Source organism: Charadrius vociferus, unplaced genomic scaffold, assembly GCF_000708025.1.
Source record: "Charadrius vociferus isolate BGI_N301 unplaced genomic scaffold, ASM70802v2 scaffold111, whole genome shotgun sequence".
Taxonomy (NCBI): Eukaryota; Metazoa; Chordata; class Aves; order Charadriiformes; family Charadriidae; genus Charadrius; species Charadrius vociferus.
In genome coordinates, this window is record NW_009647046.1 from 4,808,038 (window position 1) to 4,827,243 (window position 19,206).

Genomic DNA, 19,206 nt, shown 5'->3' on the forward strand with positions numbered 1-19,206 from the left:
GTCAAGGAAGAGACAAACCAGGATCATAAAACCCAGTCAAGGCAATTAACAAAGAGACATATAGAAGTAAATGCTAAGCACATGTGTATAAGGTGAAAATTAGAACAGATACTCCCTAGATCAGCCATCTATTGATTTCTGAAGGAATCCTGCATGGTAGGCTACAACTAAAACAAAATATGTGAATTAAGAAGAGTGATGCAAAGAACGGATGAAAGAGGAGATATCTGAAGTTTAATAAGAATGACTAATTTTCCAATTTTGTGTGTGTATATATATAAACACACACAGCTATTTAAAGATAAAAACGGAACGATGTAAGACATGCAAATAATATAATCATCAAACAAGAGAACAGTTCACAATCTCTTTAAATCCCAACGCAACTCTTGGAAAAGTCAGAATGGATTTTTTTTACTTTTAATGACAGAATTATGTTCACACCATGGGCTGCTACTCCAGGCTGTCTCCAGAAATGGACATGTTTGCATGAATTATAATTAAGAAACTAGAAGAATACTTTGCAGAATCTTGCACAACTGTCAAAAAAAGCGCACCACAAATAAATTACAGACCATGCCACATTAGTCCTAAATGCCGCAGATTTAACCGCAACAGGGAATTAGAGAAAGATGCTCCAAAAGCAACAGATAACTATAGAGACAAGAAATTGATGACCAAAAGGCAAAAAGAGACATGAGGATGAAGGGAAGCTACTAGTTGGTAGTTTTTTACCATCACAATATGCCCTTTTCCAAGCAGAGAAGGGAAATCAGTGGGCCCTAAGTATTGACACTGTTCCCCATGGACATGGCATACTGCAGCCCAGAAGGAAAAAAAAAAATGGGTGCAGGACAGTTTAAAAAAGGGAAGCACCAAGGTAGACAAACTGCCTGATGCCACACTGCCAAGGCCTTGTTGTGGACCCAAGTACACTGGGTGCAAGTGAGCAGGTCTGTGCACAGCTACAAGACAGGCTACAGAAAGCAGTGGCAAGAAGCAGCAATTATGGGAGCACCAACTCACAAGGTAACCTCAGACTCGAAACAGCAATGCAGACAAAACTGAAGACAATCCCAGTGTTGGGGCAGGCAGGCACCGTTTCCAGACTGAGGAGGTCAAAAATCAAGAAGGCAGAGAAAAGGACTCAGCCAGAGGGAATACCGTCTCAGAGAAGGACAGAGTGACAAAGAGGAGGTCCCTCCTCAACAGCAACAGGACATACAAAATGTGGGAGACTGGTTTAGAGATCACAGTTGATGTCCTTTATCAATGAGGCCTGACAGGCCACAGTGGCATGGCAAGAAAGGCATTTTCTGGGCTATAGAATGCATGAGGTTGGCCAAAGCTCTTAGAAAGAAAAACTGTGAACTATCAGGGACCTTCAGAAAAAAAAAGAAAACTTGGAGCAGTCATCAGGAAATCAATCTGTGCAGACAGGTCTAGGATGCTAACTCGAATCACAGCACCAATATAAACAGTCATCTTAATAACGAGACAATTTAATAAGTATGGAGCCCTGATGGTATGCTGAACATTAAAAAGAGTAATATTTTCATTGCTTACTATTTCAGAGTAGCATGAGAGCGAAGCCTTCAGAGGAAGGTGAGTCTGGGCAGTTTCCTAAGATCTGCACATATCTCTTTTGGAAAGGATTAGGACTAAGCTTGTTCACGCTGTTCGAAATATTTGCCACTTGAGAGATGACTCTCCAGTATGAATACCTTAACTTGCAGCCAGCACAATGTTAAGAGGTGCAGAATCTTTTTTCAAACTGCAATTGGGATTACTGTTGTGAGCAATGAACTTTGTGTAACAGATTCTCAGTGTGTGGGAGAGGCCTGGTATTTGGGATTTCCTGAATGGACTAAAAGTCAGGGATGACTTAGACTACCTTATGGCTGTTTGGCAAAATGTTTCTTTATTTTCAAAGACATTTCCGTCATTTGTGCCAAGATCTGAACTTCATTTTTGGATCCAAAAAAATCACCTTCAGGTTGAGAAAACAAAACACAGTTTTTGCTCATGGCCTAAACCAACATAACCAAGATTTATGAATTGTACCAGTCCGCTTTTGGTAGGAAAATGACTTAGCAAACAGAAGAGTGGTCACCTGCATTTCAGGTTTTTCACTTGTTTTTCCTTCCAGCAAAGAAACCTAGAAGAAAGTGGGGATGATAGCCAGATGATCCCACTGTTCTCAGAACACATAAAACAGAATACAGTCAGTCACATTCTAAACAATGACTATGACTAGAACGATACGGCCTTATCTTGGCTTTACATTTTATTTTTGGCTTCCAAGAGAGTAAGGTGTGGTTCAGAGAGTGAAGCGTGGTTTAGAGAGCAGATCTTTGAGTTACTACACTACACTTCCCAACCGGAAAGCAGCTAAGGGGGGGATATTTCATATGAAGGCTTTTATTTCACTTCTGACAGGAAGTCCTTAAATATAATGATGCCTTCCTTTCCTTTAAAGGACCACTTCAGGATCAGTGCCAAAATAGAAATGGTGAAATTAGGAATTTCTTTCCTCCCAAGGAAGAAGGCCTCAGATTACTGTCCCTTATTACTGCAAGGATGAGCTTCAGGGTTTGACAGGCTTATGAATTCCTCTGGCACACTGGCACAGCCAACACTACCGTGGCTATTCTGATATTCTTAACACCAACAAACTGTGCTTTGAAAATATCCCCCAGCTCTTATATCCAGACAGCTTTATGGAAGAGAATGAGAAGTAGAAAACCCAAATGACTGATAGCCAGATCATACCAGCACTGATTTGATCCATTTTAGGACAAAGGTGCCTCTCATTCATTCCTTTCAAAGAAGTTTCAGCCTGTCTTAAGCTTCATGCTGAAGATGAGAATGCCACCAAAAAAAAAAATCCCACTCCAGTGTGAAATCAGTGCAAGGACATCAAAGCAGAAGAAAGAAGAATGAGTGTCTGCCAAGAAACAAAGGTTCTTGGGAAAGTTTCTGACTTCCTTTCAGACCATGGATAAATTGATTAAACACTAATGAACAAGAAAGAAAATTACTGGGGACAGCCTGTCCCACCAGTCCTGAGCTATTTCATTTGCAGGCAGTAGGGAACCACAACTGGATGCATTTCTGGATATATCTGGAAAGTGTCTATATGCATGAGAAACAAACACACAAAAACACTGGATGCAAACAAACAGAACACATGAATGTTGAATTCTCTGGCTATCTCAACTCAAGCTCTTTCATTTGTTCAAAAGAAAATAAAACCATCTTCTATTAGAGTGAGTTAATTCAGAGTGAATTCATTCACAGCATGATTGAGGTGGGAAGGGACCTCTGGGGGGTCATCTTGTCCAACCCTCCTGCTCAAGCAGGGACACCCAGAACAGGCTGCCCAGGACTATGTCCAGACAGCTTTTGAATATCTCCAAGGATGGACACTCCACAACCTTCCTGGGCAACCTGTGCCATTGCTTGATCACTCTCACAGTGAAAAAAGTGTTTCGTGATGTTCAGAGGGACTCTCCTGTGTTTCAGTGTGTCCTCATTGTCTCTGGCCCTGTCACTGGGCAACAGTGAGAAAAGCCTAGTTATGTCTTCTTTGCACCTTCCTTTCAGGTACTTATAGACATTGATAAGATCTGCCACCACCACCACACCCTCCCTCCCCCCAGCCCTTAACCTTCCCTTCTCCAGGCTGAACAGTCCCAGCTCTCTCAACCTTCCCTCATAGAACAGATGCTACAGTGCCTTCATCATCTTTGTGGCCCTTTATTGGACTCTCTCAGTATGTCCATGTCTCTCCTGTATTGGGGAGCCCAGAACTGGACACAGCACTCCAGGTGTCGCCTCACCAGCGCTGAGCAGAGGGCAAGGATCACCTCCTTCTACCTGCTCGCAATACTTTGTCCAATGCAGCCCAGGGTACCATTTGCCCTCTCTGCAAGGCCAAATTTCTGGCTCAAGTTCAACTTGGTGTCCACTGGAACCCCCATGCCTCTTCTACAAAGTTGTGGCTGCTGGAGTCCTGACCTGTTGCACGACCACTTGCCATCTGAAGTACTAAATTCTTTTGGAATCATGAGACGAGCACTCACTCTCTGGAAGTGATCAGTGGGGAAATGGTATGAGACCATCAGCTTTCAGTAATTGCTCGTTTTAATCAGGCCTTTATCAAAGAATTACGAAAGAGACTACATATCCCAGTGTCGTCTCCCTAAAGATCAGTGCCTGACTACTGTTGGCCTGCAGCTGCAGTTTCTTCACTGGCAACGGGTCACTCCAGATCTGTCCACACAAGGGAAAAAAATGAGGTTTCTGTTCCTCAGCCCTCAAATGAGCAAGTTAAGACGAACACCAGACAGCCTTAGTTCTTTGCTCCCAGGACACCAGCCAGCACACATGAGCCCGCACAATGGGGAAAACAAACAACGCGAGGTCAAGAACTTGTGCAGTTTTCTTCTCTGCTGGTCCCCTGTAAGAGCCTGAATAATGACAAGTCCTAAAGCAAACCTGGTTCTGCCCCCAGTGCAGTATATCAATGTGGAGTCCCTTACATAAGGCAGCTTGCAAGGTGATTAAATGCCTCACAGTGGCATGTAGCTTTTAACAGTTAACACAGGCAGTGCCTGAAAGGTTCTTTAATTCCACACAATTCCTACACTTTCAGAGCACACTTTTATGACATCCAAAAATGAGCTACCAGACCAAGCATGGGTTCCTTGACTCACTGCGTCCACCAAGAGCAGCACACTTGTCACAGTTTCTGTACATTTAGATTATACTTAGACAGCTCATCCTGCATCTAATTTTACCTTTTCAGCTGTAAACAGACTGAAATTGTAGCTGTAATTAGATTATCATCCACAGGCAAAGACCAAATACATATTTGAGTAGTACCGTTCTTTTTTATGTATAATTGTCAAGAGTTCCCACTGCCCACCTAGTACTCCACTAGATATTATCCCGGTGGAGGAGAGAGTAATATGGTAAAATCATTGGTGTCATTTCAGTCTCCCATTACAGCTCAACAGAGCTTCTTCCAGACCTCTCACAGAATCACACATCTCGGAATGTCCTTTCTGTGCCAGCTCCGCCTGAAGAAGCCTCAACTCTGAGGTTGTAAGCCTGCATCAGGAAGTTGCAAGTGATGCTGTAAATACCAGAAGTGTCCCAAGCATTTCCAAGAATCCCTGTTAGCACAACAGCCAGCTACCGGGTCAATTAAAAGCCACTGCGTCCTTGCAAGCAGAGGGTGGACTCCACTTTATCTACAGTAATAAGGAAGTGCGACAGAGCATATACAACACACGTGCTCTGAGGGAGCTGCATAGTCAACAGTAGATGGTACATTCTTTTGGAAGCAGACGTTGAAGCATTTGCATTGCTCTCCACCTAGGAACGGCTTCGACAAGAAGTAATTTCATCTTGCGTTAAGAGAGCCATGTAACCTGCCATAGTGCCATAACCACATCTGAAGTATCCAAGCCAGAATCTGTTACTATATCCTTTTATATCACAATATTTTGAGACAGCTGGGTAGAGAGTAGTTGCTGTTGGGGCACTGAATTCCTACTTTACTGTCTGCTACTCAGAGCAAGATTAGGTTTTAAAGTTACTGTGACACATGACGGAAAGCCAGTTCAGTTCCCAGGACACTAGTAAGGCAGGCTCCGTTGACAGAGCGCTGCAAGGGAGCAGGTTGCAGCGTGCTGGGCACAGGGAGGCCTGCACTTGGCTTTGAAGGCAGTCGTGGCCACTGCTATAATTCCACATCAACATGCCAAGGGCATACAGTGCAGTACCCAGCCCTGTGTCTCTGAAGAAGAGAAGCAGTTACCATGCCAGTGAAGGTGGACAAGCACCTACCCCTACTATCATCTCCCCAGCATAGCCCTGTCAGCTCTAGACAAGAGTCAAACACCTTTTAAACATCTTCCTCACAGCCTCAGCTAGAAATTGTTGCCAGCTTCCAAGGTAGGGACCACAGCTTTGCCAGCAAGTGCTCCAGCAGCATGTGGAGTCTGCCAATGCCAGCTGAGACTCCCAAATGGGCTTCCTAACAGCTGAGCCTCTCAACGCCAGCTGGACTCCAGAAGAGGAAAGCAGTCAAACAAACACTCAGAGGAGGCGAAGAAGGTGGAATGTGAAACTGAGCACAAATTTCAGCAGGGTGTTTAACAGTTCAGCAGCCAAGATTTGTTCAAATGTCTTCCTTGCATCATGGCTAGCGTTCTCTGCTGCTGTAAGCCATGCTCACCTCCAAAGGACACTTACCCTGAGTAATGCGTACTTTATTATTCTTTGCATACACTTATTTCTTCCTCTTTATGCATCTGAGAATCTAGGCTTTGAAACTAAAGGCATAGAGACATCAAGTGATTGCTTTGCATTCTTTTAAAGCTCACTGCAGGTGTGAGTAACGGAAGCAGAGAAACAAGCTGTGTACTTCTTACAAGACCTAAAAGACATTGGTGCATCCTTCACTGAGCTCAACTTGCCAGGTGCTCCTACCTACTATGTGTAAGAGATACCAAGCCACAGGAGAAAAAGCAAGACACAGCAGTAGGGTTGATGCAGTGCAGGGGATCAGGAATGGCTGTGCACCACAGACAAAATAGTCAGAAAGGTTCCAAGACCCATAAAAAAAAAATTCACTTAATAAAACTGATAATGTTCAGCACACAGTTCTGTCAAAAAGATGAGGGAGGCGGGGAAAGGGAAGCTGATTACTGTACTTCAGTTAGCATTCACAAAATGTGTTACTTCTGAATAGTGCCAGCATTTAGTTGCACCTAGAAACCCAACACCAGCAATTACAGATATAGTCTCTCCTCTCCTACTTCTGAAGATGAAACTATGCTCTGAAAGTTGACTCATTGTCACAAATGACCAAGCTGGCATGAAGAATATCAATCACATCATCAGAGAAACAAGAGAGAATTTTACATCTATTCATCGGTGCTGCGCCTTCTCAGGAGCAGATAAGGACACATTATGGAAAAGCAATATAAATGCATACCTTGAAGGAGAACACTTTTGTTTCCTCCACCAATGGAAAAGCCAATGCTGTCGGAAAGCTCTTATCAGTAACCCAACATTCAATGTGAAAGAATAAATATAACTTTTTTTTTTTTTTTTCAAAGGAACACATTTAAATTTCCACTGAAACTGAGTTATAGATTCTCCTTAATTACATTTCATTAAAAAAGGCCAAAAAAAAAAAAGTCATTCTATCCACTGGATCTAGTTCAGGGAACTAGAACATACTGGTTTATGTCTCACCACATCTGAATAAGGGAGATAAAATAGGTAAAATAGGACAAGGATTAAGGCACCAAGCCTTTCCCAAATCATACAGAAAGCTTATGGCAGAACTGGAAACCAGCCTTAGGAAATCTGACTCAACTTATCGTATTGTGAAAGAGCTAGAGAATACAACCTTCCATTATACTTTGTATAACTTAAAGTCATATCAAAATGAAAAATGGATTTATTCTGTACATTTACTTTTACTAGTATGTTAGAACGACTGAAAGAATGACAAATGTCTCCAGTGCTGCCAGTGCTTATAATTCTATTCTGAATTCATTTCTCTACAGTGTTTTTCTTAAACATGTAGTTTCTGGAGCCATGTAATGACATGAAAATTACAGCAACAAAAATTGCTTAATAGTTACCCAGGATAGCAAACACAAACTGGAAAGACTCAGAAACCAGATGGCTCATAAATATGTTTGTTTTAATTTGATGATTTTTAACCCTATCTTGTGATGTGAAACCTGAGCTTGGAGAGTTTAGGTACCAGAAAAACACTGCTTGCTATACCTTTACCCTTCGTCAAGCTCAGAAAGACTAAGCAAGGTACTCTCACCTGTTACTTCTTACCAGTTTTGTTTCTTGCTCCTTTGAGTGTTTGGGTCACCAAGAATAAAAGGAACATGCTTGAGGGTATTTTTAAATGTAGCTGACCTTTTTTTGAAAAATCATGGGAGCACATCTGTGCATGCTAGAGCTTATAAAACAATTTGTATATAAAATTTAAGCCTAGGCCCGAAAGTATTTTACTGCTTGCCTTTTAGACGATAAATGTAAACAGCAGTTCTCCACCTTCAGAACAGATTCAGTCCTAGCTTTAATTGTTTCAGAACACATCCTCTAACCACAATCTGTACATGATATGGGTCAAAGCTGAAAACAGACTACTTTGTTTGAAGGGCTAAGAGGAGACTTGAAGGCCACAAAATAATATGGTATATCTCTTATTGTCACCATCTCCTCAATTGTACCTACACAAGCTGTATAGGGTCACACTGTAACTGGACCATTAAAACCAGAATTGACTTTCACTTTAAGGAGAAGCAGTAAAGTTCTTATAGATTACGTAAGTTTGCTGACAGCTCAGTGTGCAAAATTTGTTTCTATCATAAAAAACAGAACTAGATAGCTAGGAACAGTGTTCTTCTATTTAGTAAAACAGGTTGTAGCTATTTTCACAGTGGTACAAATTCACACTGGGGTTGTCAGCTCACTGAAATCTCGCCGACAAGGCTGATGTTGAGCACTTGCTTCCTTGCAGAGAATGGAAAGTAGACATCACTAAGCTAGGTAAGGGTGTATTCACATATCCTAAGTTCAGACATCTAATCCTACAGGTTAGTTTCACAAGACACTTATTCAACGACTAGGGGAAGAGATTCAGAAAAAAACCAACGGCTTATGAATTTCCTAGAACGCTAGCTTTTAACCTAGATAATTTCAAAGCATCCCTACAGTCTGACTGACACAGCTAAGATGAGTCTATGTTGCAGGTTGGGGGTTGCCAGGTCGAGGTGGGAACGAGTGTTGGAGAGCAGAGCTAAACTTCGGCTGAACGTTGACCTTCCTCATGTTGACTCAGTCTTGAGAGCCCTAAGAAATCCAGCAGAACAATCAGCACTTCTACATTTGAAATTCTATATTTACTTGACATAAGGCACCCTCTCACCATTCTCGTTGGAAGAATGTAGGTAACATTATTAATGGGGCTCTTGCTTCTTGTCAGCCCTGCTTCTTGCAACCATAAAGCAGTTTCTATCAGTAATGCAATAACTTCTCTGGCTTACTCTGCTTGTACCCTGGTACTGCAGTGAGTGTAAATTCTGCTGAAGCTTAACTAAAAAATAACTGTTAGCTAGATTTAACAGAGCTGATAGCCTGTACAGTCACATGCCACATAAGTCACTGCAAAATGCTAATCTATGTATTAAATATATGATTAAAATATTATCACAAACAATCATGAGCAACCCCTGAGTACTGTGCAGTTTTGGATAATTGCATCCACCAAGGAAAGTGTGGAAGACAGCTTGTTTAAAGCAAAACATTTTGCCATATTTTTTTCCTAAAGTAAGTGAAAAAAAGTATTCACCATCAGGAAAAAAAAAAAACCACCAAGATTTTCCTTTCATTAATTTTCATGCAGATATATGCAGGAAGGCACACAAGAGAGGAAAAACACATTTGGGAATTACAATGGGAAGGGAAGAAATAAAAAAAGCTACGTCCTGTCCAAGACTTATCAGGAAATCAAAAATGAAAACAGCTTTCAGAGGGGAAGCTAAATGCTTATGTCTAATCAATCTAGCACAGCTCTAGATAAGTTGAAAAGAGCTAGATCTGCATAAGTCTTTCATTTTCTATCCACCTCAATAGCCAGAATACAAGCCCTTTTGAAATAACTAAATAAAAGCCAGCTTGCTGTATTCACCTCATTTTGCTTATAATTAATTCACAAGGTTATGTTTTGTAAATTTTACTGACTTTCAAATTTCTTCTCTAGGATTGCAACGGACTAACAAATACAATCTGTCAAACTCTGGGAAAGTTTAAGCTCTTCTAAGAATCTGATAGATCTTGAAGGGCCAGGAGGCATGTGGGACTTCAGGAAAGTTGGGAAAAAAAAGTGGGGATAGCAAGCATTCTGTGATGACTATACTATCAGGACATATAAGATTCATAAAGTCCAGTGTCTCATTAAAATCTAGGCTGAGCTGTTAGCCTGCATGGGGTTAAAGAAAGCTTCTTTCAGAGGTTTTAAATACTATTTGGGCTCCTGTAGTGACTGTAAACACAGAAAATGCTCCCGTTGTGAATTACATACTTTAAAAGTGTTACTCATGTAAAGAGATCCGGACTCCAGCACAGTACGCATCAAAATGCCATAGAGCAAACTCTAAAAACCTGTTAAAGTCCAAGGAAATTTCAAGTGATCATGCTTTTCTATGATTCTATTTGCTGAAGACAAAGTAGCAAATAGGTATTAATCACTCAGAGCACAGTAGGAAAAAAATTATAAATAGCAGATAATTGGAAAATTAAAACTGCAGTTAAATATAAAAACAGAAACAGAAAATTAAAAAAAAGTCAAGACATCTAAGGTATTAGAAGCATGTAAGCATAACTATCCATGCTCCTTACATTATATAAAATATTAGTCAAGACATCAGGGTCTGCAAAACTGCCAAATGAACTATCCAGTGGAGCAAAGTAGTTTTTCAGTTCCGGTTTGAATTCAGCTTTGCCTGAGGTTGCTCAAGCTCAGGCTGACAGCTGCTAACCCTTTTTTTTTGGAAATGCCAAACCACACCGGCTGGGCTCACAGTCTCCACTGGAAAAGAGCTCCTCTATCCTGCTCCTCTGCCCAGCCCTGGCCACCTCCCATCCTCTCCGTATATCCCCACAGTTTCCTCCTGCCTCCCTAAGGCCAGGAAAGCGGAGCCAAAGTTGTGGGGCAAAGCCACAAAGGGGGGTGCCCAAGCCCTCAGCGTTCACCCTCAGCCTGTAGCAAAAGGTCTTGGTCACAGCTGCAGCACCACTCAAACCAGCTCTGCATTGCTGTGTGCAAGCAGGCACTTGTGAGGGGTCCCATGGGGAAGCAGAAGCTGGATGTGAAACTGCTCAGAAGCCCACCAAGATTTGAGGTTGCTCCCATGCCGATGGCATCTCTGCTATGGGAAGCGAGATTTCAATGAACCGTGACACTGAACCAGTAACCTATTGGGTTCAGTTCCCACTGAGGTTCCAATACAACTGCTGCTACTGGGTTGGTTCTGATTCAAGGTGGGCATAAAAGTTCCCATTTGGGTTTCGTTTGGCTCCTGGATAGCACAAAAACACTTTACCATGACAATGCAGGAACAGACCTCATCTCCTGTCACCTCCTGTACTTTATTCTGTGCACCGAAACACCTTCATCTCTCTCCATGTCACTTCCTAGCGTGGCTCTCACTCAGTTACTTTATCACCCCTATGTTTTTAATATATAAATATATATCTCCATAAACATAGACACAGGAAAGAGCTGTGGATGCTTTAACCCCAGAAAGTTGGGCTGTTTATGTGCTCAAACACATGCTGTGCTACAGGCTGGTAAAAAAAACACTCAAGTGAGCAACTCAAATGCATGAATAAATGCATCATTCTTGGCTGATATGCCAAAGCTTATGGGATTTCAGATACCAATTAGCTGAAAATCTGTGATGTCTTATTAACAGATATGGCTCTCCCATTAGATAGGGCAAAAGTTAAGCTGAGTTGCAAGGATAGATTTATGCTTTTTGGAAAGACTTCAGCTTTTAATTCTATACTTCAGTCTCATTCTTGACTACCTTTAACTCTGATGAGACTCCTGCATCAATAGGCGTCTTCTGTTTTTTTAAACTCACTCAGTGCCATTGTCAGGGAGTTTCTTTCCTTCATATAGAATGGAATGGAATGGACTAGTTCATTTGGAAGGGACCTACAATGATCATGTAAGTCTAACTCCTAAAATAAATATAATGCCAGTTAGAAATCTTAACAAGTTTTTCACTGACAAGTGGAAGACAAGGTTGTACAGAATTGTGTAAAGTTTCATGTTTTTCCAGCCAGCTTTATGTTAAAGACCACATATAGAAAACCAACCTGAAATTCTCCTAAAAAGGTAAAACCTGCCCTGCAAATGAGCATCTTGCTGAACTTCCAAGTTCTTTATTTCCTCAGTACATATGCCAGAGTTGCTTCTTCTAGGTGAGGAAGACTGGAAGGTCATCTTTGTTTCCTTTTATGTCATTTCTCTGTTTTCATTAGTCCTCATGGGCTCAGTTGTGCTGGTGTCATACACACTGGAAGAAGCTGCAGTGTGGAGGTACCCCACCTTGAGGAAAGCTCTTAGAAACAGCACAGCTGAGGGAGGCAAAATTCTTCAGTGAGACCCTGCCACTTGCTTGGGAGCTGTAGTCCTTTAGGCAGTGCAGACACCCGGGGAGGTCCTGATGCCATATTTACTCAGTCGAAAAGAACCTACACCCCGAGCACCCCTCTTGCACATTGGGCATAAAGAGACAGGAACCTGGCATTCCCCAGGCACAGCACCTCCAACCCGTAATGGTGCTGAACCAGTCACAATCTGAACCAAAGGCTCTACACATTCTTCCCGTGCACAGATAACCCACCAGTATGATCTGCCACCACTCTCACAAGGGATCCCGGTTCTCCCTCCTCACTCAGAGCACATCTGTCAGACCAGCTGCAAATCACCTCTTATGAAACACCTCAACTCACCACTTTGTCAAGCTGGCCTGCTCTCCTACCTGCCACGGGTTCCATCTTTGTGCACGCCCTGTCCTGCTGCTAGCAAACCACATCAAAGCACTGGGTTTGTTACACGCCAAGAGAGGAGAGAAGCGGGGGAGCAATTATAATGGAATGGGAGGAAGAGGAATTGTAAGAGGAAGGACTGATGCTGAGAGACAGGAAAAGACTATAAGCCTGATCCAATTAATTAACATAATTAATGTCATTATTTTCCTCCTCTGATTTAAGCATTCAATACAGAAATCATGCTTACTCGTAAGAGTCTCAGATAAAAGTCTCCAGAAGGCAAGACGTTGAATTGCTGTAACTGTACTCCCATAGAGATCCATCAGTTTGCATTAACTAAGAACCCCACCATGGATTCCTTCCTCTCCATTTATTTCTGGAAAGAGCTCACCTGCTTCTTCTCTCAGCAGCTCCTTCATGCTTCTGCTTTCACTAAAGATTTGCAGAAAGCTCAGGTTAACTTTGTTTCCTTTGTTTCTGAGGAATTTAATCCAATACCAAGCTACAAACAACAGTACCAGCCACTGCATACATGTGCAGTAACGAACATCAGCCTGAGGACAACCACCTGCACGCACAAATCCAGGTACAAATCGCTATGTGGTATTACAAGATAACTGAGCAGCTTTAATAGAGGATTTTCCAAGTTACTGGCAAGACCAAAGAAATTAAAAAAGAAAAACTGTCACAGGTGAACCTGACAATTTTTCAGAAGTTTTATAAAATTGCAAAGACCAACACATTTCAGGGAGTGTTGAACTATAACATTCCATGTCAAAACTAAACATTTGATACTAAATCGTGTTTTAAGATTTTAAATAAGTATTTAAGATTTTTGAATAAAAGGCTTCTCTAAGCAAAAGTTTGAACTAAAAAAAAACCAACCACATTAAAACAGCTACACTCATTTGAATGTCTCAATATGAACTAAACAGTGCATACACAAAACAAACCTCCATACATAACAGCTCAAAACCTAGAACACTTTATAAAGCATTTTAGTGTCACCAGATCGGCATTTTTCACTAAAATTAATTCAAGATGAAAATTTCTCTCCACTCTAGTCACAGACATCACAGATGCACTTCCACACACCAGCACAGCCAGCACGCACCCTATCACACATTCAAGCAGGCTGAAGACAAGGACCCTCCTGTGTGTCTGTTTAGGACTCTGGGGGGCGGGAGAGGAATGCTTTTGAAACATGACTGGAGCGGGGCATCCTTTTCTCCAACTTTGATCTTACGGGCCAATTAGAAACTATGAAACTATGTAAAATTGACAAAACGATGGATTTCTCCTATGGCTGATCAAGACATTGTCTTCAGCTCCAAATTAACAGTACATACAGCTCACTACCTGCTTTCTTCCTCCTCCACCGTAGTCATCTTGATGTAGTTTACAAATTCCCAATATTTGTCTGCATGTGCTCCCTTACTGTGGCATTCCCATATATTCTATGCTATCCTCTTCCACTGTATTTCAAAGGGTCCTCAACTTTGTATAGGACTTAAAAAGAACTGTGTTTTTTTTATTTCAAGGCATCCGCCCGATATTTGGCTTTCAGTGACATAGTGCCTTGAATTGCATATCTGGACTTGGCACAGTATTTAGAATCATAGAATTGCTAAGGTTAGAAGGGACCTTTAAGATCATCAAGTCCAACCATTAACCTACCCTGACAAAACCACCTCTAAACCATGTCCCTAAGCACCACATCTACCCTTTTTTTAAACACCTCCAGGGATGGAGAATCCACCACCTCCCTGGGCAGCCTATTCCAATGTCTAATAACCCTTTCAGTAAAAAAATGTTTCCTAATATCCAATCTAAACCTCCCCTGACATAACTTGAATCCATTTCCTCTCGTCCTATCACTTTTCACCAGGGAGAAGAGGTCAGTCCTCACCTCTCTACAACCTCCTTTTAGGTACTTGTAGAGGGTGATAAGGTCTCCTCTCAGCCTCCTCTTCTCCAGTCTAAACAACCCCAGTTTCCTCAGTCGTTCCTTATAGGGCTTGTCCTCCAGACCTCTCACCAGCTTTGTAGCCCTTCTCTGGACACGCTCCAGGACCTCTATGTCCTTTTTGTACTGAGGGGCCCAAAACTGAACACAGTACTCGAGGTGGGGCGATTTGTAGATAGGCTGTCATTTGCACAGTAAACGACCATGGACCTAATTCCCAAGACAAATTTCCAGGATCACGTGGTGCTGTCCTGGTTGGAACTATTTAAGTGAAAATACTGAAACCACTACTGTACCTGTATGTTACTTTAACTGAGTGGAGATAGGCACAAGAAGACGAAAATAAGAGAGAAGCTCTTCAATGAAGAGGCAAAAGAGAACGTAGAGCTCCATTGCTTCCACTCTTGGCATGCTCTCCTCTAGGCAGACAAAGGGATACATGAAGCAGCAAAGTCTAAGTGAGATAGGTGCACTGGTTTATTTTAAGTTGGCTTACAACAAAATAAGGTACTCCTATATAAGCATCTTCATGCAAGTGTGGACCGGTTAAACTTAAACCTGCTTATACTTACTCTATAAAAAGCAGGACAGCTTAATTCTGAGAGGCACACAAACCCAGGCAGAGAAAGAAAACCTTCTGGGCTTCTGAAAACAGTTTGTTAGACAAATGCAGGGAGGAAGTAGCATCCAGGAGGAATGGGGCGTTCACCATTGCTATGCTGATATACCATTCCACAAACAAACAAACGGCTGGCTGTCTTACTCCTAAACCTGTAATCAACCTCCCTATGCCTCTCTGCCTTAGAAAGGATTCAATGAAACCCCAAACCATAACTATTCCTCAGGCTGAAATTAAACATAAGATATCCTATTCTGTGACAGCTCCACTACAAGCATTGGAAAGGGCTGTAAAGACAGACTTGACAAAATGCCTCTACTAATATTATCTCAAGAACTGTGGTTATAGTCAATAGCTAAACTCTGAGCAATGACATAAACATGACTGCACTTTTGGAAAGGTGTTTGAGGTTTGCCCAGGACACATGTTGTGCTGTAATTTTGCAGATAGTTTGCCCTCCACACCCAGAGGCAAAAGCATGACATCTGGCCAAGCACAACCCATTTTTTTTGTAGAGGAGAAAAGGACTGACCTACACCCTCCACCAAGCTCTGGGAATCAAAGGAAAATCATCCAATATGAAGACTCAAAACTATGCTGGTGCTTAAAATAAAAAGAAAATTCTCCCATACATGCATCTGGTGGCTTTTTTCACCTTTTTCCTGGCCATCTCCTGAAACCTGAGGCTAGTGTGCAACCTCAGCCTCTGAATGACACTAAAGTTGGTTTGACACTAAACAATGCACGTTTGTGCACTGAGTCCTTTCCTGGTTTTGTTGTTGTTTTGGGGGTTCTTTTTCTGAGGTTTTTTTTTCTGCTGTTGTTCTCTACAACTTCCTGAATTTTCTCATAGAGCCTTAATTTTTGGACCAAAAGGAGTTCTGACCTCCTCCAGTGTTTCAGTGTGCCAAAAATTTTCAATGGATGGGACCTCTGAAATTACCCTTCTAGGATACAGCTTAATAGAAAGGCATATGCCAGCCAGTAAAACAAAAGAGAGAAAAGTGGACCTGTAAACTCCCTCATCACCAAGACCCTAGGCTTTCCAAATAAAGAAGGAAATATAAAGCCACTCAGAGAATACGCTCCAGGAAAATTTCCTCAGTGGAAACACAACCGGTTTTTTTAAATAATTGACTGCAGAGTCTGAAAGCTGACCATAATAAACCAGTGAGACAAGCAAGACCCATGTGAAGATTGTGACAGCAGCTACACAGTTAAATGCTCATGCATCCAAGTCTCTTCCTGGGCGATTGAGATTATTTTTGGCAGAAGATTGGACAGAGATTGTAAAATGTACGTTTGTTTTCATTTAGCTCTACTTGCTCTCTCTGAAACACACCTTTTTTTATCTCTGTCCTAATACAGTCATGCTTCAAACCACAGACTTGGAGATACAGCAAATAAAATGACTATTCCTTACACTAACCTTATTTGCATGTTTGAAGTCACTCCACCAAAACCACTGGAATGATATTTAGCAGCTCTTGATGAGACCACATGCCATGAGAATCGAGGCTTTGGGGACACACAGCTCTGCTTGCATGGGGTACACTTGCCCTGGGACCCTTTGACAGTAAAGCAGTCTCCTCTCGATAGAAATAACAGGCCAGACAAAGCCTGAATTAAAAAACCCTGTGCTATGCATTGGCATTCAATTGTATATAGAACTAAATTATGAAACCTGCTTTAAACTGATGTCCCAGCTTGTCTTTATACAAAAGAAAATATATAGAGGTTCAGCATTTAGCCAGAGACAGAGAATTTCACTGCACTGGCAAGAACAAGCTGTAGCACCCAGCAACCTGTTTGCCTTACCTCCTTCTCTGCCTGCAAGTAATACGATTTGTTACACTGAGAAATACAGAAGTGTCTGATCTTTGCCTAAGGGTCAAGATGATGTCCCTGTGTCTGCACTGGGGGTATTACTGTAACTTGAGCTCTCTGAGAAATTCAGCATGTCCTGATACAGGTTTTTCCTAATTTTCACGAGCCTGCTTGCGACTGTGCACATATAGTAAATGTGTCCCACTCCTACCTTCTTCTCCCATCATTGCATTGCACGCATGCTGCCGCTTCCTAACTTCTCTCCTATTACTGCAGCTTCCCCCTTAACACGTCCCTCCTTCTGTCCTACAGTTGTTTCATTCCTCTTGCTGCATTTCAGAACCAAAGCTGACAATGACAAACAGAGTGGCACAAAGGTTCCTTCCAAAACTCAGCCTGAGCAGCACTCTCTAGGTGGGAGCTCATAACTCCATCTTTCATAGTCCTGATACCTTCTTCTCCCTTTATCTGTCTCCCTCACCTCTCTCGTTAGACAAAGCATCTTCTCCAAACTACACCTTTTCCTGTAAGCAACCTCACTACTCCTGGAGCATTACTTTCTCCCACCAGTCCAAAATAGTCCCAGAGAAAGCAATCCAGTAATCAGAGAAGAAAATGGTCCAGGGGTATAGCTGCTAATTTCATCCTGAACCCTTGTACAATGACAGCGCCTGCTCCCAGCCTAAGAGCCTTGGTCAGCTGCAGCCTTTCTAAAACTACAGATCACCTATTCATTTCAGTGAACAAAATTTACTTAGAATCAATAACCATCAAGGTTTACCTTCCCACACATCATCCACTTTATATATGTTTCACGCCAGTACTTTCTGCCCCCTCGCCTTTTTCCCCCACTCTTTTGAAAATAACGCTTTAGTGGTTTCAAAGGTAAAAGGGAGCAGGCAATGAAATAACTCTGAGTCCCTGGGCATACGAAGGAGTTTGCATCGCAAGGAGGTGAGGAAAAAAATAAGTTACTTACCCACCGTGGTGACCCACAGCACGAGCTGTGGGAGCCGGTTCATGGCTCTGCGGGGTGCGGGCAGGTCCCAGCCGGGTGCGGGGCTCTGGAGGGGACGTGCCCGGCTCTTCCTGCGGGCTCCGCGGGAGCTCTGAGGCTGGGCTCGGGCTCCTGCTGCCTTGGAGGAGAATTCCCACCTCCTGCTCAGGAAGGCTCGCATGGGTCCTAGAGCCACCCTCCCTTCCTGCCCTCCTCCTCCCTCTTTGCATACCGCTCCTGCACGATCAGCAAAAAGCCATTATGCAGTTGCCTCAGATATGAGCGCATCCATCTATAAATTTTTTTAGGCGTTAGTATTCACTCTGAAAAGCTGAATTCAGCATCTTACTGGGTTGTTCTCCCTTCTCACCCTTCCCTTGCAGCTGCCTCAATGACACACATGAGACACACGCACTGCCTGGACCAAACTCGGTGATTTATCATCTCTATTTAAGATGATAGAGAAGATTCCCCTTTTCTTTCCTTAACTTCACTTATAACCACTTAACTCCTGAGCAAGACAGCCTCAGTTGGTGACACAAGCAACAGGGACCTGCAACACAATAAGGCGAAGGTGCTCTGCCTGCAAGCTTATGCATTCCTTCTTTAATCACTTTAAATGTTGAACTCCTTTTTCTTCTGGTCTATCAGCATTTCAATTACATTAGTTCACTCTGCCTTCAATTTGTTTGCATGTGGGTTTTTCCTTCACAGGGAGTTTATTTTAAAACAGCTATTCTTTTTGTAATCAGAATACATTCTTTCTGATTAATTTTCCTTGTGGATACCCTGACTCTCGATTAGGAGTGCTTTGGTCCAAATTAGCATAATTTACTGTGGCTGTGGGCTACAATAATTCAGAATGGAAACTGTTGTGAATTTAACAGGTAGTACCCCCATCTTGAGTAAAACATCATTCACGCTGTAGGCACTGGAGAAATTTGGAGCTGATGTGGATTAAAGCCCTGATAGGACTGGTGGGTCTGGCACTTTCAAGGCGGAGGCCTGCATTCTATTTTTAATGGTGGTTCATAGATTAGACTAAAAATTTAGTGCATTTACTTAGTCTTTTGTGAATCTTCCACTGATATCTATGAAACGTATGTACTGCTCAAGGGTGGAATTTGCTTTTGTACCACAACCATATATTTGGATCTCCATATTTACTCTTTCTTCAGCAACATATTG

General features: G+C 42.2%; 1 protein-coding gene across 1 annotated transcript in view; it reads right to left on the minus strand.

Moving 5' to 3' along the window:
• The window catches only part of LTK (leukocyte receptor tyrosine kinase), a 99,823-nt gene extending 81,624 nt beyond the window's left edge, over positions 1–18,199 (minus strand). Inside the window, exon 1 of the mRNA XM_009895724.1 lies at positions 18,001–18,199. Within this exon, the coding sequence (XP_009894026.1) occupies positions 18,001–18,199 (199 nt within the window). The remainder of the gene's footprint in view (positions 1–18,000) is intronic.
• Positions 18,200–19,206: the final 1,007 nt, after the last annotated feature.